This window comes from Petaurus breviceps, unplaced genomic scaffold (genome assembly GCF_028583685.1).
Source record: "Petaurus breviceps papuanus isolate PSGF00001 unplaced genomic scaffold, PetGlider_PUasm1.0 180, whole genome shotgun sequence".
Lineage (NCBI taxonomy): Eukaryota > Metazoa > Chordata > Mammalia > Diprotodontia > Petauridae > Petaurus > Petaurus breviceps.
In genome coordinates this window covers 1,129,099-1,152,470 of record NW_027185782.1, presented here as the reverse complement: position 1 = coordinate 1,152,470, position 23,372 = coordinate 1,129,099, and the positions used below count along the sequence as shown (strand labels likewise).

Here is a 23,372-nt window from a genome sequence, read left to right as displayed (position 1 = left end):
CCCCCCCCCCCCATTTAATCTCCCCTTCTACTTTCCTGTTGGATAAGATAGATTTCTATATTCAACTGGTTGTGTTTATTATGCATACCCTTCCATCTTTCTCTCCACTTTAAAAGGTTTTTTTACACTTTTTGGGGGGGGTGTTTGGAGGGGAAAAGTAGGGCATTCGGGATTAAGTGACTTGCCCAAGGTCACATGGCTAGGTTGTTGTTGTTGTTTTTGGTGTGTGTGTGTTAAATGTCTGAGGCTGGATTTGAACTCGGGTCCTCTGACTCCAGGGCTGGTGCCCTATTCACTGCGCCACCTAGTGGCCCTTGTTTTTTTGCACTTCTTCATGTGAAATTACTTACTGCCTTCTGTCTCTTCCGTATGCATTTAGTGTGCTCCTCTTTCTCATCCCTTAGTTATTTTTTATGTCATCCTCTTAAATTTACAATATACCTATATCCTTTTCCCCTTTTTAGGCTTCTCTTGGGTTTTGATATTGCAGATAAGATTTTTTTTTGTTCAGTTCTGGTCTTTTCCTTATGAAAGGTTGAAAACCTTTATTTTGTGGAATGACCTTTTTTTTTTCCCCTTGAAGTATTATGCTTAATTTTGCCGAGTAGGTAATTCTTGGTTGTAGTCCAAACTCCTTTGCCTTCCAAAATATCATGTTCCATGACCTCTAATCCCTCTAATGTTATAGCTACTAAATCCCGTGTAATCCTGATTGTGGCTTCCTGATATTTGAGTTGTTTCTTTCCGGCCACTTGCAGTATTTTTTCCTTGACTTAATAGTTTTGAAATTTGACTAATGTTCCTTGTAGTTTTTATTTTGGGATCTCTTTCCTATAGTGATCTGTGGATTCTTTCAATGTCTATTTTGCCCTCTGGTTCCAGGATATCAGGGCAATTTTCCTTGATAATTTCTTGCAAGATGCTGTACAGGTCCTCCTTTTGATTATGACTTTAAGGTACTCCAGTGATTCTGAGAAAATAGATCCTGGATCTATTTTCCAGACCAATTGTTTTTCCCATGAGGTATTTTACATTTTCTTCTATTTTTTCATTGTGTTGAATTTGTTTGATTAATTCTTGATGTCTTCTAGAGTTATTAGCTTCTACCTGTCTAATTCTAACTTTTAAGGAGTTGATTTCCTCACTTTGCTTTTGTAATTTCCATTTGACCAATTATACTTTTTAAGGATTTGTTTTCTTCTGTGGATTTTGGTATCTCTTTTTCCATTTGACCAATTTTACTATTTAAGCAGTTGTTTTCTTTTTCCAGGCTTTTGCCTCCTTTTTCACAATTCTTTGGTATCATTCTTATTTCTTATAGCAATTTTTCTTTTGTCTTTCTTATATGATTCTTAAACTCTTCCATGAGTTCTTTCTGGGTTTGAGACCACTTCCCATTTTTCTTTGGGCTTTTTTCCATAAGATGTTTTAACATCATTGTCCTCTTCTGAGTTTGTGTCTTGATGTTCCCTATCACCATAATAACTTTCTATGGTCAGATTCTTTTATTTTATTATTTTTTGCTTACCTTTTTTTGGCCTTTTTCCATTTTCAATTTGAATTCTGCTCCCAAGGTTGAAGGGGCACTGTCTCAGGCTTTTTGTGATACATGTCCATTCTTAAAACCATAGGATTTAAGTCAATAAAATAGAGCAGTGAAACTTTCTGGGTTTAAAATGCTTGACTTCCTGTGCTATTTGCAGCTGCAGTATCTCAAACAATTAGTTATTAAAGGTGCTTTTAAAAACAACAACAACATAGAATTTAAAATACTCAAATGGGAACAATTAAACCGGATAGTTCTCAACTAATTAAAGGAAAAGAAACCAGTCCAATCTAGTTTCATTTGGTCAAGATGTCAGCTTAGTAAGCACAGTGATCATTGTTGTCACAAATTGAACCTCATATCAAAATAATTGCTTGTCCTAAGTAATTCACACACCACTGTACATCAGTAATTTGAAAGTTTCTGGTGGTGAAAGCCAAATTTCATATTAAAATATAATGGTCATAATTCCTAGAACCTTCCTTGATATTCAGGTAACTTAAAAATAACAGTGAAGCAAAATGTAGATTGTTTTGTCACCTGTGATCCATTTTAGGGGGAAGAGGGAGAAATTGAGATCTGAAGTAATCAGCAAGCATTTGTTAAGCTTCCATCATATGATAGCTGGGAAGATAAACCCCAAATTTCAATTCCTGCCCTCAAGGGACTTTAAACCTTCTATCAATATCATAAGCAAAAATTGGAGGACTCTATAAAATATACTCATAGACCTCTTGCTATATTCATCCCCATTTTTTTTCTGAAAATAACATGATATTTTGTCACTTGGAGAATTTTCAAATGGAACTTAATATTTTTCCTCAATTGTAATAGTTCATTATCCAAGAAGAAATATATTCTAACAGCCTTAATGACTAGTTTATGCTGTTGAAGTTTTGATTTTTGACTCCCTTGCAGGTTTCTTGAACATTTTTAATACGTGCTTTTGTCTTCTGTTAATTACCTCTATGAAACCAGTTTAAGTTGTTCTTCAGTTGCTTTATTGTAAAGGTCATTGGTACTGGCAAGAATCTAGTTATGATCCCTTTCAGGAATCCTAAAATTGAAGGCCCGGAGGAGTGTGGATGCTAAGGAGAGAAATCTTATTTCAGGAAGCAGAAGTATGTCAGCAGCAGCTGGACTGTCACACTTTGTGGCTTTTGGTCTAATTCTTATCTCTAGCAGAAAAGCCTTGAACTTCCTTCTCCTCCTTATGTCTCACTTGTAGACACTTGCAGTGATTAGGGAATGAAGCTGCTTGGATGATAGGCTGATCATAATTAATTCGGTATCTGTTGAGAATTGGTTCATAAAAAGACTTAGAAAATTACACAAGTGGGAGCATATCCCAAATGATGATATCAAACCCTGCATTTTTTTTTTGACATAAGGAAAACAAGATATTAGAGATGGAAAGGAAATCAAAAGACATTTAGTCCAACCTGTAAACTCACTGGAAATCCATTGACAAATACAGCCTTTAGTTGAATACCTCTGATTTCCTTTGCTTTTCTTTCATTCCTTCCTCCTTTCCCCCCACTTTCCTCATTGTGTCCGGCTGTTTGAAAATAATAAGCCAAGAGGAAAATGTTCCTTTTCACCTTGCCTTCACCCCTCCCCAAACTAAAAGCTGCCTAGATCCGGTGGCTCCCTGAAAGGCCAGCAGATTGCCCTGACCTTTTACCTTCCTTTCAGTCCTCCTCTCCATGTGGCCTGGTAGAACTGGATAAATTTAGATGCATCATTAGACTAGTTTAATTTTGTCATCTCTACCTGTTGTCCAACCTGGACTAAGGATGCTGAAATTTTGTTGGAATTTTCAGTTTTATCTAATGGAACAGGTGACAGTTCAGGCTGAACCTTTGAAGATGATTTGTCTGATCTTTCTGAAGGTTCTGAGAATAGTAACATAGTGTTTTAATAACTTGAGTTGATCATTTGTCCCCATGGGTAATGGATTTTAGTAGGTCTTTTTGACTGTATCAAAAATGACAAATTTGTTTAAGGAAAAGGAATTAGAATACTTGATAGGAAGGCCTTCTCTGTAAATGATATAGATATAGGTCTTTTTGGTCCTTTCATCAATAATCTGAGAGTTTATTGAATGAAATGATTCACCTCAGTTTTGTAATATTCTGAAATCTTATCCCAAGAGGCTGGGTCTCATGGAAGTGGAAAGGACAGTGGACTTGGAGAGGCAGATATTTGACAAAGGAGTCTGGTACTTAGCTTGAGAATTGGGTCAAGTCACTTCACCTCTTTAAAACTTGGTTCCACTTTTACAAAGTGAGGAGGTTGGACTAGATGTGCTCTGAGATCTCTCTAGCCTCTAAATCTGTTAGCTTATGATCCTTCATTACAAGGCACCAGCTTGATCCTCAGGGCACCCACTGAGGACACACAATAAATATTGGGGGGGATAGCAAGTGACACCTCAAAATGAACAGTAATGAGTGAGTACAACTTCCAAGCAGGTAGCACGCTGGTACGTTAAGTATCCCTGAGCATACCAGGAAGCCAGGATCATTTATAAATGGTCTACTTAGCTCATTGGGGAATTTTTCCCCCCCAAAAGAATATGTGAGGTCATAGATTATTAGGAGATTCTTAGAAATTCTTAATGATCTTTAGTCACCTCATTGGATAGATGATGAAAGTGAACCCAGAGGGGAAAAGTGGTATATCTCAGACTGTATACAGCTAATTAATGGTAGATTCAGTCAGAAAGACTGTGATTCCCTGTCCAATTCTCTTTATACAACTCTCCTTCCCAAAGTCTATTTTAAAATAGAATATTATGTATAAAATTATATTTTGTCCTTTACCTCAAGTATCACCTGTCTGACCTTAACCTTTGATTTTTCTGATCTCTTACCTCTTCTGGTCAAGCTTCACCTGCTGTGTTCTTGGTGATTAGGCATAATCCCTGGAATAAAAAGTCTGTCAGGAATAGAGTTGAAACTGCTATAGCCAGTGTATGTTTGTTTTGACAAATTATGAGTTCTCATCCATTGATCTCTTTTGCCCTCAGATCACACAGGAAGCTGGCGAGTTTATGATTACTTTTCCCTATGGATACCATGCAGGATTCAATCATGGCTTCAACTGTGCTGAGTCAACCAATTTTGCCACACTGCGGTGGATTGATTATGGCAAGATGGCTACTCAGGTAAGCATCTGCCTTCCAGGAAGGACTTGAATCAAAATTTCTTTTAACTCTAATGTTCAGACAGATGCAACTGGAATGAGATGTGAACTTGGAACTAAAAAATCTGGGCTCTAATTCTGATGCTGTCACTTGTTAGCTGTGTGAATTTGGGCAAGCCATTTCCTTCTGTGTCAGCCTCAGTTTCCTCATCTTTAAAATGAAGACAATACTTAGAACACTGGTGTTCCTGACAGGGCTCTTTTGAAAGTCAAATGAACATACATTTTAAAGAGTTTTGTAAAACAGAAACTCTATGTAAACATCAGCCATTCTTCTTATCCAAGGCAAATGAGCCTGGGAGTGCTGCTAAAAGGCGAGAAGGGCATGCACAGTGTTTGTTCTCTTGTAGGAACTGGACTCTGAAATCTACATAGAAATTGTCCTTCCTATGGCTTTTCTTAACGTTTTCAGACAGTTTGTTTGCTCCCTGAGTTGTGGTGAGGATATATACATAAGGTTTTTGTTGTTTTGCAGAGACCAAGATAACGACTCTGTCCTTTTATCCACTGTTTTTCCTTAAGTACCCAAAGGGGAAGGTTGCCTATTTGTTCATTTTCCTCTCCCAATGGCATGGATGTTGTCAATATTCCTAGTCATTCCCTCCTTCCATCCCTCTGACCTAATCATACCTTTAAAGTTTTTCTTATGTTTGCCATCTTCTCTCAGCTAGGCTACCCTTAGCAGGGCCTTTGTGTTCTGCTCAGGCTGCTCCTACCTCTTTCTGGTAGTTCTGGGGAACTATTCAATGTTTGATACCATTCTTGAAACTGTGAAATGTGTATGTGCATTATTGATATGTCTCAGAGCCTGGGAATTAGAAGAATTTGATTTTTGAGTATTGTTTGGGCTTCTGGTTACATCTGGTTATAGCAGCATGACAAAGCAGAAAGAGCAGAATTTTCAGAGCAAGTTGTATGGTTCAGATTCTGTCCCCACTGTTCCATCCCTTTGGGCAAATCACTTAACCTCCTTGGGCCCTCACTTTGTTTATTTGTAAATTGAGGCATTGAACTAGGTGATCTGAGGCTACTTGTCGCTCCAAAACTATGATTCTATAATCACTTGATGAGAATCAACTTTCTTTATGCAAAATCCTTTATTTTCATTTTTCACCCTTCCCTTCTCCTTCCTTCAAGATTTCAAGATACTAAGTCAATGTAGCCAATATCATACAACTTTTAAGCAACGGATCTTTAAGGAGTTAAGGCCCCTAACTCAAGTCCAGTGGTTTTTCTTCTATATTATGTTGCCTTTGTTATTTGTGAACTTTTGAGTTCTAGCTATGGATTTGGATACATTTTTAAAAATATTCATATTTTGTATATTATCTTTCTGTTTTTGCTATCTTGACATTGTCTTTTCCTCACTTCTTAGTATCTTTCACTTGTCATTCCAGAACTGATTCAATCATGTCTTGTTAGACAGTTGTAACTCTCCTCTTTGTTCTTTGTCTGAATCTCTTTTCTTTAATCCCATCATGTTCTACATTGTTTCTTTTATTGGTATATATAGGAGATCTCCTTTTCTTTATGATGTTTTAAGCTCTTACAAGTTAGAGATGCTGTCATAGAATTTTGAGCCAGAAGAAACAACTATAGATCATAAAATACACCCTTGGCATTTTGCAGGTGAAGAAAAGTAGGCCCAGAGAATTTAAATGACTTGAAGTTGGACAGTAGCAAGACCTTCCAAATCTAGCATTTTTTTCTACTTTTGTTGTTGTTGTTCAGTCATTTCAATTGTGTCTGACTCTTCTTGACCCTATTTGAGATTTTCTTGGCAAAGATAGTGGTGTGGTTTGCTATTTGCTTTTCCAGCTCATCTTACAAATGAAGAAACTGAGGCAAACAGGGTTAAGTGACTTGCCCAGTGTCACACAGTAAGTGACTGAGGCTGGATTTGAACTCAGGTCCTCCTGACTTCATGGCTGGTACTCACTCCACTGGGTCTCATAGTTCTTTCTACTGTACCATGTTGTTTTCATTTTTGTATCTCTGGTGGTTAGTTTGGTGCCATACCACAAAGGAATCATATAATAAAAAAATAAAAAGTTTGGTGAATTGAATTATTGAATTGTCATGCTGAGCACATTATTTACTTTTCCTTCCTTCTGGTTTAGAACATTTGGTAGTAGTATTGAAGCTGGCAGGTATGAGCTTTACTGTATCAAATGCTATGATTTTTCATGACTAAGCAGTTCTATCTCTTTAGGCAACTGAAAGGTGAAGTTACTGCCTCACTTATTTTTCCAATAATTTAGTCTCCATGGTCCTACAGGTCCTATTTTTGGCCAACACATTTTACATTTGAACTCTGTGCTTGTTCAAAAACAAATTTTTCTTAATTTTGTAAACATAAATCTTTATAGTTTCTTATTGACATTGTAGAGGGCATATGAAACCACTTGATGAGAATTCCTTTGAGAGCTGATCTTACTTGGAACATGAGGAGAAGTTATCACACTGCTTTGTCTTGTCTCTTTGACAGTTTTTACTCTGGGCCCTGCTTTCCTGCTGTCATTTTCTAGCGCTGGGCAAGAAGAATGCTTATGAATTATCTGTATGTGTGCGCCAGAAAGATTTAGCTGGTAGGCAAGTAATTATAAATCCTACAGGGAAAAAAGAAAGAACCCTCTGAGATTCATTGCTACTATTCTGGGTTGATCTCTAGGTTGGAATTCAGTACATATTAAACTGATAGATGGATAGTATGCTTTCCTGGTCCCCCATATATCATAAATAGGAATCTTCCACACTGGCACTCTGACTGGTTTCATATTCTCTGCCCGTGGCTGAAGTCAAATATATATTTTTTTTAAAGCAATAGGGGTTAAGTAACTTGCTCAAGGTTACACGGCCAGTTATTTCTGGGTGTGGTACTGAGTATCTGAGCCCGGATTTGATCCAGGTCATCCCGACACTGGAGCCGGTGCTCTTACTCGCTGAGCCACCTGGCCGCCCCTAGTCAAATATTTTTAAGACATACATGGTATTTCTCTATAACTAGGACTAGAGAGAGTCATTGTGGCCATTGGAAGGATCTGTGCGTGACTATTTGTGCTCTATTCACAATTGTTTGTCATAGAAGGACAATGATATTGTCACAGTTCAGGGAAAGACACTGTTCACCAAGTTCCCCATCCTTATTGTCCAAATTAGTTTTCTGTCCTTGCCAAAGGCTAGTCTGATTAGCATCTCCTGTCTTATTATAATCGTAGAAATATTAGTCATTACAGATTGACAGTTTTCCTCCTGTTGTCATCTGGTTCCCATGTAAAATATCACATTTAGATTTCTACCATTTTACCCCCCACTGCAGGATCCTTAATGGTTCTCCAGGGATGCCCCACATTGCCTCAGAAGATATAAATCTTCTGCCAGATAAGGACTTAAAAAATTTGAGGGTATACCAATTTTTGAGTTAGGTCACAAATTGTTTAATGTGGGTGAGTAGACTTTGACAAACAAATAAGGTGGTTACCTTCTGTATGAGCAGAATAATGTGCTGGGGGAGATACAAAGTTTAGAAAGACAGTCCCTGCCTTAATGGAGCTTTATACTCTACTCTGGCAATATGCTTTATATAAAGATCACTTAGATATCTGAAATAGCTCATTTAAGTAGCACTAACATACCTACTATGTTACCAGGTACTGTACTAGATACGGGGCGGGGGGGGGGGGAGGCAGATGGATAAAGACAAAAATAACACTTCTCCTGCCCTCAAGGAGTTTATAATCTAAGTAAGGGACACAACCGAAACATATATACAAAATAGATACAAGATCATATTGAAGCAGAGATTAGGAACAAGCACATTCTCTGGATGGGCAGCAGCCAGCACAAAACACGAAGATGGGAAGTGGAGTGCTATGTGTGAGGAGAGCCTGTGTGGCTGGTCCACAGTCAGTGTGTAAGATGGATGGGGACCAGATTCTGAAGGGCTTTCAGTGGTGAACAGAAATTTCTTTTGGCAGTTCTGTGGAGGATAGAGATGTGAGCCAGGGAGTCCAGTCCAGTTAGGGGACTGTTGTAGTAGACCTTGGGAGAGGAGATGAATACTGTGTGACCGTGTGAGCAGAGAGGAGATGGATGTGAAAGATGCTGTATAGACAGAAATGACAAGACTTAGGCTTAGAGGTGCTAGTAACACTTGCATGTTGCATCTCCCATACTGCTTCTTCATACTGTTCCCTGGCTGTGCCACTATCTAGTGTTACATTGTATGACGTTACTGGGGACAGCAGCCAACAGCATGGCAACAGCAGCTGAGCTCAGAGGAGGTAATCCCCTGGGTCACACGTACTAGCCCAGACAGATCATCACATTTGGATCTTGAGCAATTATTGAACAACAGTATAGCAAGAATGGTTTTGACTATAAGATCAGTGTTTGTTGAGGCAATGTTATGTGAGGTGTATCTTTAATTCACTGAGCCCCACCACTCTCAGTTATAAGAATAATAAATCTTCCTCATCTAATAACTAATGTTTTTTAATCAGCTACTACAACTTTCTCATTTTCTCTATGGGATGTGATTGAATCCTAGTCATATAATGAGTTTGTGGCAGAGTGGAGACCAGAACCCAGGTCCCCTGTCTCTTTGTCTAGAATTTGGTCACACCGTGATTCTTTTAACTTAAAAATTAGGAGCTTTCTAGTCATTCTCTGCTGCCTTGGTTAGCATTTATCCAAGAAGATGGTTGATGGTTTCACAACAGGGACACACTGTGGGTTAGTTTAGAGATAAAATGAAAGCTATCAACTATGAATTTTTGTTCTTAGTCTAAAGGAGTAATATAAAACCTTGTGACTCTAGACTTAATGCCTCGTGGGTGGGGTGTGTCTGTGTTTCTGTTTTATTATAGTGATAGCAATTCTGGTAATGAGATTTCAAGCTGATTTGACAGAAGCCATATTCTCATTTGTATTATGACCATGTTTAGTGTGTTTGTCTGGAGCCAATGGCCAAGATTAAGTTGTAAACCCCAGATATTGGGGTGTTATCAGAGGAGTGCTGTCAGACCCTTAACTACAGTAGGTACCAATGGGGACTACTCAGATATTAAAAGCAATTTTGGATTCAGCCATGTGTTCACAAACAAGTGACATTTGGGAAGTGCGATTTTAGATTGAGCCTGCACACTTATATTGTTAAGCGGCGTAGCGTGAAATTACTGAACAAGTAGCACAGAGAGCTGTGTACAAGGCCGAGGCTGAATGGGTCAAACAGACATTCAAGGACTGGCCGTGGCTGCCAAGGCCTGGGACCACCATCCTTTTGCAGGATTCCCAGTGGCCTGAGGAACAAAACTGGGCATTTTGGGAGCCACAACTAGATTTTCCTGTGTGTTGTGCATAAAAAGTAAAAGGACAGTCTAGCTAGGTTTGGTGTGATGTAGAAGAAAAGCACATCTGAAAACTTTGGTTCAAATCTCAGTTCTGTTAACTTACAGACCCATGTGACCTGAGCAGCAGTTTCTTCAGCTATAAATATGCGAACTAAATTATATCTAAGAGTTCTTCCAGTTTTGGCCTTTTGTTTTTCTAAGATCCTTTCCAGGGCTGAATTCTAGATGTCCCAGAATCATGCTTGTCCATGGGTATATTTTTCTTGAAAATATTATTAAGGCATTTAAAAATTGTGGACCTTTCAAGGGCAGTTTATTTTATTTTATTTTTTTTGGAGGGCAATTGGGGTTAAGTGCCCAAAGTCACATGGCTAGTTTTTGTGTTAAGTGTCTGAGGCCAGATTTGAACTCAGGTCCTCCTGACTCCAGGTCCAGTGTACTATTCACTGTGCCACCTAGCCGCCCCAAGGGCAGTTTATTTTGAAGGAATTTTCATTTTATATCTATATTGGGTGATTCATCAGTTCCTGTGATGAAGGAATTTGACTTTCATAGTGAACTTTTTTGAAATTTCACTTTTTTCAGTGGGCTTTGCATGGTCTTTTGTGGTCTTTGTTCGTGAATTTGCTGTGGAGTAGCAAAAACTATTTGTTTTGAGCACAAACATGGTATTATATCATAAGCTCATGAGTAGAATAGGAAATGGGCATTTTAGTAACTATTGTGATATTCTCTGATAATATTGTTTGTAGAGTGTTTTTCCTTTTTAGGCAGTTTATCACCATTAACCCTCATTTTGCATCTGTTCAGCAGGCAGCCATTCTACCTTTCTTTTGTTGGGAGACATAGAAGCTAAGTGATTTCCATCTCTACCATTATTTATTTTACCAGACTTCCTATCAGCCTAAGAGCATTTTACATTATGTAGTACTTCCTGTCATTGAGAATAAGTATTGCTTTTCCGCCCAGGAGGAAGTTGTTCTGGAACATCTGGTCTCTATTTGGTCCCCCTACCTGTTAGTTTTTTTTAGCTATGGACCATCTTGGCTTCTGTTGTCTTATTATTTGAGAAGCTGTTAATAGGGGACATAGTGATAGAAGAAGAATGCTCCATCTTCTACTGTGGTTTAAAGTTTTTATCTTGTCACTTCTCCCTCTGTTAAATCTCAAGCACCTTTGCTATTGTTAGACATTTAGAATATGAAGACTGCCAGATCATGCAGTGTCCTGGATGGAAGAGACCTCAGTGTCCATCAAGTCCAAACCATGCCTGAACAAGATTTCCTTCTACAGCGTGCCTACCTCCCTTCCCCCTTCCATTTTTAGATGTCTGCCTACCTCTTTAATAATGCATTTGAGAATTCTACTAAGAATTGAAGTTAAACCCTCCAGTTTTGCAGCACTCATTCCATTTTCAGAGGCCTAGCAGTCATATGTGCCAGTCCTTTAAGTACTCAGAGGTATAGTTTGTCTAGACTTTGTGCGAGATTCATACTTTCTTATTATCTTCCCCACGTCCCCTTCTATAGTATAGAGGAATAAGAAGACTTAAGATGGAACTCTATGGGATACTGATGGTCAGCAGGAGTGACCTGGATGAACATCTCCTAGCAATCTCATAGGTAGGAAGAGAGAACCTGGGCAGAGTGGTATCCTGAAAACATAGAAGGGAGTATCAAATTGAAGGTGATGACTGGCAGTGTTAGTAACTGCTGAGAAGTCAAGGATGAGGGTTGAGAAGAAGGAAGTAGATTTGGCAGTTAAGAGATCTTTAGTAACATTAGAAAGTATTTTCATGAAAAGGGGAAAGTTTTTTGTTATATGTGATTAAAAACACTTAAGTATTTTTTGTTTGCTTTTTGTCTTGGAGGTTAGGGGAACCAACTAGAATATTTCCTTTATTTAGTTACCCAAGCAAAGCCACTTTTCCTCTGGACTGGTTGCTTTAGGGAGAGAAAGTAAAAGGGTGTGTATGTTTGGGGCGGGGTTGGGGGGGGGAGTGTGTTACTTCACAGTATCTCAAAATTGAAAGGAATCTCAGTTTATCTATTCCGATCAATGTCTGAACAGGAATATCCTTTACAACTAACTACCTGACATGTGATCCAGCATATCCACCATTTGCTCAGATACCTTCAGTAAGGGAAAACCCACTACTTCTTTAGGTAGCTCTTTCTACGTGTGAATAGCTCTTTTAGGAAAATTTCCCATAATATCAAGCCTAGAGTTTCCTTTTTGGAACTATTCTTTGCTCCTAGGTTTCTTTTTTTTTTTTTTAATAAAATTCCCCCCCCCCCAATTACATGAAAAAGCAATTTTTAACATTTATTTTAAAAAATTTTGAGTTTCAAATTCTCTCCATCCTTCTTTGAGATGATAAGCAATTTGATATAAATTACACATGTGCAATCATGCAAAACATTTCCATATTAGTCTTGTAGCAAAAGAAAACACACCAAAAAACCTACCAAGAAATAAAGTAAAAAATAGTATGTTTCAATCTGAATTCAGATTCCATCAGCTCTTTCTCTGGAAATGGATAGCATTTTTCATCATAAGTCCTTTGGAATTGTCTTGGAGGTTAGGGGAAGATTCCTTTATTTATTTAGTTAAACTAGATTCCTTTATTTAGTTAACCAAGCAAAACCACTCTCCCTCTGGACTGGTGCTTCTTTAGGGAGAGAGAGAGAGTAAATCATTGTCCTCCTCTGGGCCCCAGGGGGTAGAACTAAGTGATAGCTAAGACATTTCCTAGCATTAACATTCTAGGAGTCTAATTTAGTTAACTACTTAGATGGTCTAATAGGAAGATATGTTTTGAAGCCTTTAGGTACATACTGTAGAAGTTTGCTTATTTATTGCCTACTGTATTGATTTTGCTAGATTTTGCTTATTGAGTAGGAAAACCTAGGCTAGTTTTTCAAGACACAGCCACAAATTGTTAACTTTGTAGTGGGATTACTAATTGGAAAAGTCAAAGTGGTATTACCCTTTTACTTGAAGATGAAATTTATATGTAAGTGCCTCTTTTGGGTGTGAAACAAAATTAGTTTTTTGAGGTTTCATGATTTAAGTTGGCTCCCTTCTGGGGAAGGGCTGGACAAGTTGGTCGGAATTCATTTGGAATCCCTGGTTGAAAATATGACACATAGAAGTAAACAGCTTTTATCCCTTTGCAGAGCTTGAAGGATTGTTTATTTTAAATATCCTCTAAGATTAAGAGATATTTCAAATATAGTTTTTGGTGACTTGGGGACTCTGGCTAGGTTTCTGCCCCGTGTTTTGGCCTCTGTCTGGCAGGTGTTTTTTTTCACTTCCCTAGGAGCCACCTTTCTCTTCAGAAGAAGAATTTTGAGAGTATTTTTGCTGAGCAGAGTTGATGTTGGGGTGGGGAGGAAGTCTTCAGTTATTTCCCTGTGTGTACTGACAATATGCTCTTCCCACAGATGGCCTGATCTGTTGGTATTCCCCTATATCCATAGTGTCTGCAGCCAGTTCCCAAATATCCATTCAGCATACATCTAGGCAGCTGGGTGGTGATGGTGGAGTGGGATTGAAAGGGACCTTTTCTAATAATGTAACTTGGCTTACATTGAACTTAATTACTGTAAAATGAGAATCAAATTGGTTTTGCTGTTCTAAGAACTATTTGTTCCTTCTGTTGGGTAATGATTTCACTTGCTCCAGATGATTAGCCAGAGGCCCAGAGGGAGGTGGCAGAAGGTAGGTCGGAGAAAAGGAGAAGCAGGGGAGGATGGGACCTCTTAGAAAACTGCTTTTCCTACTTGTTTGAATTCTTAGGTACCTCACTTTTCATGGTCTCATCTTATTTCTTTGCCTCATCAATCCTCTGATTTATGGTATTAGATGTTTTGTGTTTGTGGTATTTTGCTATGTAAAGTATATGCCCACTGTGGTTTGTTCACACATTTTCTCTGCAACTTACTAGTCTCTCTGCCTTCATATGGCAACAACAACAATAATAATAGTTAACATTTATATAGTACTTTAAGGTTTGCAAAATGTTTTGCAAATATTATCTTATTTGGTCCTCACAACAATCTGGGAGTTAGGTGCTAGATGTAGAAACTATAAGAAAGTGAGGGTTTTCTGTTTAAGCTGTTTTTTAAGCTGTTAATGGTTTTGGAAGCTGTAATCTTTTGAGGAGATTTAGAGTCTTCCCCCTGAGGATTTAGGGTCTTTTCCTGACCACTGTCTTTAGTTTGTTTCAGTGTCTGGTAACTATATCCTGAGATCTCTGAAGAACAGATTAGAATTTCCTTTATTCTACTGTCTAAGATCTAGTTTAGAGAATTTAGAGAACAGGAGTAAAGAATGATATAGTACATAGAGTGCTATATTTGATGGGCAGCTAGGTGGTACAGTGGATAGAGTGCCTGACCTGGAGTCAGGAAGATTCCTCAGACACATACTAGCTGTGTGACCCTGGGCAAGTGTAGTGTCAACGCATTATTCACAGCACCAATGGCGACCGTAAATATGCCAGCATAGTTCTCAATCACAAAATGGAACAGACTTTTCATATAAAAGACAGAAGCAAAACATTTATTTAGATACCAGAAAACCAAATCCTAACACCAGAAAGTCAGATCCATTATATAAGTTGATATACCATAGCATAGCATGAAGTCACACCATCCTTTAGCTTTCCCACAAAGAAAGACTTAAAAGCTCAACTGTCTCCTTTGGGTGTATCCTCTCTTCCCTCCAACTCTTAACTACTCTGACTCCCAGCTTCCTGTGGGCTCTGCTCCACCCTTCAGCAAACTCCTCCCACTACAAGCTCCATGTGATTACATTCAGCCTATTAGGGGGCAAGGAAGATCTTTGAAACAAGGATGATCCCCAAATTCCCTTAGGTCTATTAAGGGATAGGAAAGATCTTCAAATTCCCATTACATTAAGTCACTTAACTCTGTTTGCCTCAGTTTACTTATCTGTAAAATGGGCTGTAGAAGGAAATGGCAAAACACTCACAGTTTTTTTTTTTAAGCAGTTGGGGTTAAGTAACTTGCTCAAGGTTACACAGCCAGTTATTTTGTGTGGGTACCAAGTATCTGAGGCCAGAACCCATCCCAGGTTTCCCGACGCTGGGGCCGGCGCTCTTACTCACTGTGCTACCTGGCTGCCCCAACCACTCCAGTATTTTTGCCAAGAAATCCCAGATGGGGTCATGAAGAGTCAGATATAACTGAAAAATGATTAAGCAACATTTTATATTAGAAGGACCTGTGTTTGAATGCTCTCAGAAACCACCTATGTGATTGTAGGCAAATAACTTAAATTCTTTGAACTTAGGTTCCTTCACAATGGAACCTATCTCAGAGGATTGTCATAAGGCTCATATTGTCATATTGTCATAATGAGATTATGTATGTAAAACTCTTTACAAACTTTAAAATACTATATAAACGTGAGCTATTATTTTTCTTCTTTCCATCAAACAGTACTCAGGTTCACATTGAAGAAAATATTCAAATTGAATCCTTGCTTGATTTCAAGTATTTTTTAAAACTCAGTCTTTCTGAAATAGACCTCTCCTCAAAGTATAGGATAAAGTAAAGTACAATTAATTAGATTGGTGTTGTGACCGTTTATTATAATTATTTGTTCACAGTTTTATGTTGACTCTTGACTGTTTGACTTATAATAATCTCTGAAATGTGGGGTTTTTTTAAGTTTTAAAATGCATTTTAGCTAATATTTGTTGTGTAACTGCCATGTGCAAGAAACTTATTGGCTATACAAAATGCCTGTCTAGAAGAGGAGAATAAACTATGTACACAAATGTGTATAATTCAAAATAGAATGTGAAAATATGTAAGAGAAGTATAAATAAGAAGTTATGAAAGTTCATAGGAGATAGTGATTATTTCTGGCTAGGGTTCAAAAAATCCTGGGTGGCTACATGGAAGATCTGGCATTTGAGGTAAATTTTAAAAGATGGGGAAAATTTCAGTTGATTTGGATAGAGGGCATTCTGTTTGTAAAAAATGGGCAGGAGCAAAGACATTAAGGCAAAAAACCCCCCAAAATTTAGCAAACATTTGAAGAATAGTTGACTCGGTCTGATTGGAATACAGAGCACTTAGAAGAGGAATAATATAAGATGCTGCTGGAAAGGAAGTTTGGGGTCAGATTGTACAGCTCCTTAAATTCTAGATCATTTCCACAGATGCTAACCACAGATAATGAAACTTCATTACAATATCACAGCATCGTAGTATCGGAAAGGTCCTTAGAGAGAACCTAATCCATTCTGTACCTTAATGGGGATACTGTAGAATGAATTCCTAACAAATCATCCAGCCTCCTTTAAATACTTCTGTTAAAGGGAAATTGACTACCACCTGAGGCCAATCCTTTTTGCATGGTTCTAATTCTAGCTTTTTTTCCCTTTTGTCACAATGAGATATGACACTAAGCAACTTAAACCTGTTTCTCCTAGTTCTGCCTTCTGAAGTTAGACAGAACAAGTCTAATTTCTCTTTCACATGATAACCTTTCAAATATTTTATAAGACAGTGGTCATAACTCACTCTGAGTCTTTTGTCCAGGCTACACAGACTTGGTTTCTTCAGTTGACCCATATAGTATATGATTTCCAGTCCTCTCACCATCCTGGTGTCTTCATTTGGAAGAGCCAAAATATGGTATCCAGACCTGGAGGCAGTATCCCATTGTCTATCAAGGGTACAGTGGAATCACTTATGTCTTATTACACTATGTCCTTATTAATACAGCCCAAGATTTAGTCACCTATTTAACTGCCATGTCACATTCTGTGGCCCAAGGTGCTCTGTATTCCAACTAACCTCATTGTTTCACAAATCATTCTGCCTTTGGACTGAATTTTAGTAGTTGGTGCTAAAACTGTTAACATTGTTTTGGTGTTTTAATTTCTAGCCACTTCACTCTCCTCCTTCACAAGTAAGGGAGAATATTTTAAATGCTTAGAGAGCAGTGGATTCAGTATTGCCTCTTATTTTAAAAGAAATCCTTACCCTTTGTGAGTCCCTTGATATATCCCTTCTGGTGACTGGCAACTAGTTCTGTCTCTGGAGGAAATCTTCACAAACTATTACAGATGTTAATTAAAGTCATCTTTTCTTTCTTAGTAAATGTGCTAGAGGAGAAACAAATCTCGTGGCCAATTCATCCAGCCTGGGTGTCTCTCACCTTTCTGTTCATCCAGTGTGGTTGCCTTTTCCTTCCTGCTTCTCTGTACACCCTCGATAAGGATGTAGTTGGGTAGACAGGTGCATATGAGTGGGTTGAACACATGATAGGGGATTTTTCTGTTATTCTAGTGACAGTGCATTTTAAACACCATTGGAGTATTTTTTAATGATTCCTTGAGAGCACTGAAAGCACCAGTTATAGATGAATTCCAGAGAATCCTTTTTTCCCTCTCTCTCTTTTGGCACTCTTACCTCTGTTGGATCTGCCATTTGATGAGGATGATTCCCTTTCCCTCCCTGTCCCTACCGACTTCTTTAAAAACTTGGAAACAAAACATTTGTCATCTTTTCCATCATCTAATCATAGGCATTTGATTATAAAATGTCATCATTATGTTTAGAAGAAAGAAACAGTAGCTTCTCTTGTCTCCTGCTCAGAATCTACTGACAACACTGACAAGAGATAATTTTGGGGTAATTAGTATATTTTCCTTCTCATTTTGTTCCTTTTTTTCCTAAAAACACGTCCATTTTGAAAATACCATTTCTCTAGGCTTTCTGGTTCTTGCCAAAGAACAGGAGCAATTTAGAAATACAGCCTGCTTCCTATATACCTCAGCACTAACACCCCTACATGCCATTTCGCTGTGTGGATCTTTGGATCCCATTTTGTTTATTCATTCATCTCTGTATGTAAGATAGCTTTGTTGCTTGATTTCTTATAGTTGGGTTCCTTGGTGACACTTGGTCAGCTTGCTTAGAAGATGCTTTGCTGGATGACTCCTGGAGACAAATGTCTTATCTCAGCCATAATGGGTACAGGTTTTTCCTGTGATCACAAACCTGCCAATTTCTCTTCAGAATATCTCTATCATCACTTCAGAACACTAAAGATGTTTATGTTTTTCTCATGGAGTGGGGTGTCTATAATATACTAAATAGGAGCAGCAGTTTACCAAAGTGGAAAGACTGGGGGAATGAGGAGACCCAAGACCTGCCTTGTCACTTCAGAGCTTTATGATCATGGATAAGCGACTTCTTCTACTCCCAGATTTCTCCATTTGACAAATGGTAAAGTCTCTCCCAGCACTGACAATCTGTTCTTTTATAGTATACGTTTTTGTATAAGCACAGCCCATCTTAGTCTCCCAGGTCCTAAATTTTATTCTCAATGTGAATTTCAATTTGTTTCCCTTCACATTAGTCATGTTGTAAAACAAAAATCTTTTTTTAAACTCTTGTCCAGCAATGAGATTGGAGACCTTCACTATGATTTGAATTTTGAATTTCAATAAAACCTAATTTTCTCCTTCTTCCTAGTCTCTCCCCAGATTCCAAAGTGATAATTCTTAAAAAAAAAAAAATACTGGGTCTCCCCATCTTACCTGGTCTAGAAGTTCAGGGGCCATACAGGAACTTGGTCCCACTCTGAGCAGCATGGGATCCCATCTTGATCTACTTGTTTCTGATCTCAACCAGCTTACCCCTACTCTCAGCACTTCTTCCTTCCCTATCACTCTTATTTCATCCTACTCCCACCCCATTCTTGGGACTTACCATATCAATGCCAGATTTAATGTGGATACCCAGTCAGCCCAGCTCATTTCAGTTCACTACTCCAGAGCTCAGCCTGGCAGTAGCACGCATCACATCTGATACATCTGATATTACTAAAACTCAAGTTTGACCATATCAACTGTAACCTTTGCTAAGTTACACTGCCCCACTCTGGGCCTAATTTCTTCCTTCCTCCCTTCCTTCCTTCCTTCCTTCCTTCCTTCCTTCCTTCCTTCCTTCCTTCCTTCCTTCCTTCCTTCCTTCCTCCCTTCTTTCCTTCCTTTCCCTTTCCTTCTCTCACTTTCTCCACCTTTTTTCACTCCCCCCCCCCCCCCCTCCCCCCTCTCTTCCCCCCCCCCCCCCCCCCGATGAGCTCTTCCGATCTTAGAGCTCATCCGGCCCCCCCCCAAGGTCACATGGCTAGTTTTGTGTTCAGTGTCTGAGGTGCATTTGAACTCAGGTCCTCCCTGACTCCAGGGCTGGTGCTCTATTCACTGTGCCACCTAGCCACCCCAAGGCCTAATTTCTTCATTTCTAAAATGAAGGGATTATACTTGATGACCTCTAGGGGCCCTTCCAGCTTTAAAATTCTGTGATATGATTTATTTACAAATAATTAGAGCATACAAGTGACCCAAGATCCAATAGCTGTAATAATTATAGGAGTTGAGAGTGCTAAGAAGACTTTAAGGTTTACCGCAAAGGGCTTTTGTGTACTTTGTGTCACCCGAGCTTTACAACACCTCTTATGTGGCAGATCTTTATAGACATTATTGTCCCATGAAAAAACTGAGGTTCAGAGAGGTGCCAGCTTGCCAATGCTCATGGCTAGAAAAGTGTCTGGAGTAGGGTGTAGATTCATGGTCTTCATTCAGTCTTATCTGCTATGCTACACTGATCAGTACTAAGGCAAGAGTTTCAACCTTAGACCTCAGATTCTAAAACCAGTGCTCTAACCATGCTCTGTGGTTGCTTTTTATTCATTTAACTCCACTGTGAGACCAGTAGTACAAGAATCTTCTCCATTTTACTAGAGGAACTTGAAGGTCAGAGAATATAAATGTTACTTGTCCAAGGTCACAGAGGTCTTTAGTGGTTTGAGAAGGAAGAGGTGCTGAGAGTAGGGGTAGGCTGGTTAAGATCAGAAACAAGTAGATAAAGATGGGATCCCACGCTGCTCAGAGTGGGACCAAGTTCCTGTATGGTCCCTGAACTTACAGACCGGGCAAGATGGGGAGACCCAGACTTTTTCTGCTATATTGTATGATTTGAAAATGGAAACTGAACTCTAAGAGTCTTCTGATGAAACACTGGCCAGTAGGAAGAGAAACCTCCTAAAATATATTACTTCACATTTCATCACACTTCAGTGTCATGTATCTTGAATCTTAGTTTTCTTTTTTTCAGTATATGAAACCGACAGTTTCAGCTCTGGATTATGACCTTCCCTATTGAAAGTCAACCCCCATCTCCATTCACAGCCAATTTACCATCCATGAGCTGCACTGAGCAGTATGGAAGCAGCTGAAATGTGGCTGGATAGTAGGCCCTGCAGCCAAGGACTAGAGGGAGCCTTTGGAAATCTTTGCCTAATTGTTTTGTTTATGAAATGCTGTAGTGTTTCCAGTAGATTTCCTAATGAACTGGTTTGTTGTTAAGTCTTGCTGCATTGCTGGTAATTACACAGAAACAGGGGGCCAGGACTCATCTTCCGTCACACAAGTTATGAACCACCAGCTAGTAAACACTCAGTGTACATTTTTGGAGTTTTTCTCCTAATTCTTTGGGCATTTAACTCTTTATGGGCCCAAGATTCTGAGAAAATATTGTCACTGGCCTACAAATGACTTGTGAGTCAAAAATTCACCTGTAAGTAACACTAATTCTAGGCAATGGAAAAATAATAGGCAATGAAATTCTAGGCAGTGAAGAATAATAATAATTGGTGTAGGTGTAAATTGTTTCAGATATTCTGGAAAGCAACTTTTATTTAAGAAAGTGACTAAATTATCTGTTCCTTTGACCTAGTGATCCCACTGCTGGGCTTATCCCCCAAAGAAGTCAGTGGTAAAATGAAAGGCCTTATACTTCCAGGTGGCCACAAGGTGGCGCTATAGTGTGCAGAGCATTGGGCCTAGGAGTTAGGAAGACTAGAATTTTACTTTGGCTTCAGACACTTACTAGGAAAAGGCCTTCACTGCCGTTCAACTCAGCAGACACTTTCAAAGCAACTGTAGGGTAGGTGCTTCTAGCTGAAAGATGACTCCTTGTAAATAGACTTTCCTAGGCTCTGAGGATTCAGAAAAAGACAAAAATAATCCCCAGCCCTCAAGGATCTTCCATTATAATGGGGGAAGCAACATGTAAATATAAGTAGTTACATACAAGAAATGTGTGTGGTGAAGTGACTTGTCAAGATCATTTAAATAAAGATCAGAGCTGGGGTTTGAACCCAGAACTTTTAATGGCAAGTTAAGTGTTCTTTTCAATATACCAAATCCTTCCCTTCATCTTCATCTCTTCCGTCATTATCTGGTCAGAATCAGAGACCAAGCCCTTCTGATATGAGGTAGAAAGGCTGGTGTTGAGAAGCCCTTCCTGTAGCTTTACATAAGCAATAAAAAAAAAAAATAAACTCATGAATAGGAGCCAAATACCAACGTAACAAATTTCAAGAGGCTGTCCAAATTATTCCAGTGCCTGGGGACTCATTGAATGAGTGCACAAAATAAATTCACAACTCCTCATAATAATTCAAAAGAAGCATTCTTCATTCAGATTAGCTGTGATCAACAGTGCCTTCCAATGAACCGACAAGATGACTAGTCATTTCTAAGTACATTGATAACATAGAAGAGGTGATGCTGAATTATTTTGTTCATATCTCCTTTTTCCTGCTGGAATCAGCTGCTTCCCCTACATTCCCTTTTCTTTGTCCTCCTCCCAAAGCAGACTGTGTTTTGTGCTAGCCTTGTTTGCAAGGGCCAGAGATTTCCACATGACTGCTTCTTTTCCTTTTTGCAGTGTTCAGTGTTACACAATAAAGTGCTAGATGACTTTTTGTTAGAATGAGAGATGATGATGTAGAGAAGGCCTGAGAAAAAGCATTTACTGGCCCCGGTTAGAGTAGCAAATTGCATTGTATAGAGAGCCTACCAGCCCCACAGTGAGTCATTCACTAACACTAGAAAATATTTTTGGTTTTGGTGAAATGTTTTGTTCCAACAGTTGTCATTGTGAGAGAATTTTTTCCCTATCCTTATTTCACCTCTCCCTTTTCTTCCCTCCTAGTTTGTTCATCTTCCTCCTGTCTACCCTAACTTCTTCTCTGTACACTCCCCCTTTCTCTATAATTTCTTCAGACAGGACATGACAAATCAGAATTACCTTTCAATTGAAGGATTGGAGTAGTGATACTAGCTAGTATTCGTATTTTGAACTTGCAAAGCACTTTATGTGTGTTTTCCTTTGATTCTGGGAAGTAGTTGCTGTCACTAGTGCTCTTGTTTGAATGAGGAAACTGAGACCCACGGAAGTTAAGTGACTTGCCCAAGTCCTCTTAATTCTAGTCCTATTCTCTATGTACAAAGGTGAATTTTGACTGCTGATACATTACATATGTGCTAGTTGAGAAAAAAATGGGCTTTCTCTCTTTGGTGAATAGAGTGCAATATGTCTCTGTAGATTTTTCAAGGGAAATCCAAGCCAATTTATGATTAGCTGCCTGATCTTTTCAACATTTACAACCATAGCACTTCAGAAAACCATTACAAGCAGAGTTGAAAGACACTTGGAGTGGGAGTGGAAGGAGAAAGAGCTGTATTTAAAATTGCTGTATTGGAGACAAGTTTACAGAAAGGTTGGGAAATCTTGATGATGCTAAATGGTAGTTTGCATTTATATAGAATTTTGTGCTTTTCAAACTAACTTAATCAAAGCATAACTGTCCTTGCATAAAGTTGCCTCGACCAACATCTTTTTTTCAGTATTAATCTGCTTTAACTAGAACCCACAGTGATGTCATGAAAATTCCTCTAATGTTCAGTCATTTACCAGAGACACAAATTTAGATGGTCAGTAACAACCTAAGCTCATGTTTTGAGCCCAGACTATGTGATTTCCCCTCAATGTCAGTCCACTCATGACTCCATTTAGAATATTGTTCTTTTGGAACTAATTGTCCCTGCTCCTCCCGATGATGATGTCTTTGCTTGATGCCAATATCTTGAGCATGTAGGATTTTGATTCTTCTCAAGGATTACCTTGAAGAGTGCTATGCACATCATATGTACTTAGTAAATGTGTTAGTGATGATTTTGGACCTTTGAAAATCATGCTCATCTCTAGTCCCTACTAAACATTATATTATAGTTAGCCACATGGTACTTATTTCTGTGCATTGCTCAGGAAATATTAATCAAGAAGACTGCAGTGGAAATCCCATAGTCAGAAGTTGGTTTTATTAAAATTTCATTGAGTCACATTTAATAATTTTCCTTTAGGTGAGTG

At 38.7% G+C, this 23,372-nt stretch overlaps 1 protein-coding gene across 9 annotated transcripts in view; it reads left to right on the top strand.

Moving 5' to 3' along the window:
* KDM4B (lysine demethylase 4B) overlaps window positions 1-23,372 on the top strand; it is a 286,229-nt gene that overhangs the window by 172,521 nt on the left and 90,336 nt on the right. For all 9 annotated transcript variants that reach the window (XM_069086768.1, XM_069086769.1, XM_069086770.1 and 6 more), the window contains one exon: window positions 4,578-4,715. In XM_069086768.1, coding sequence (XP_068942869.1) covers window positions 4,578-4,715 — 138 coding nt within the window. The remainder of the gene's footprint in view (window positions 1-4,577; window positions 4,716-23,372) is intronic.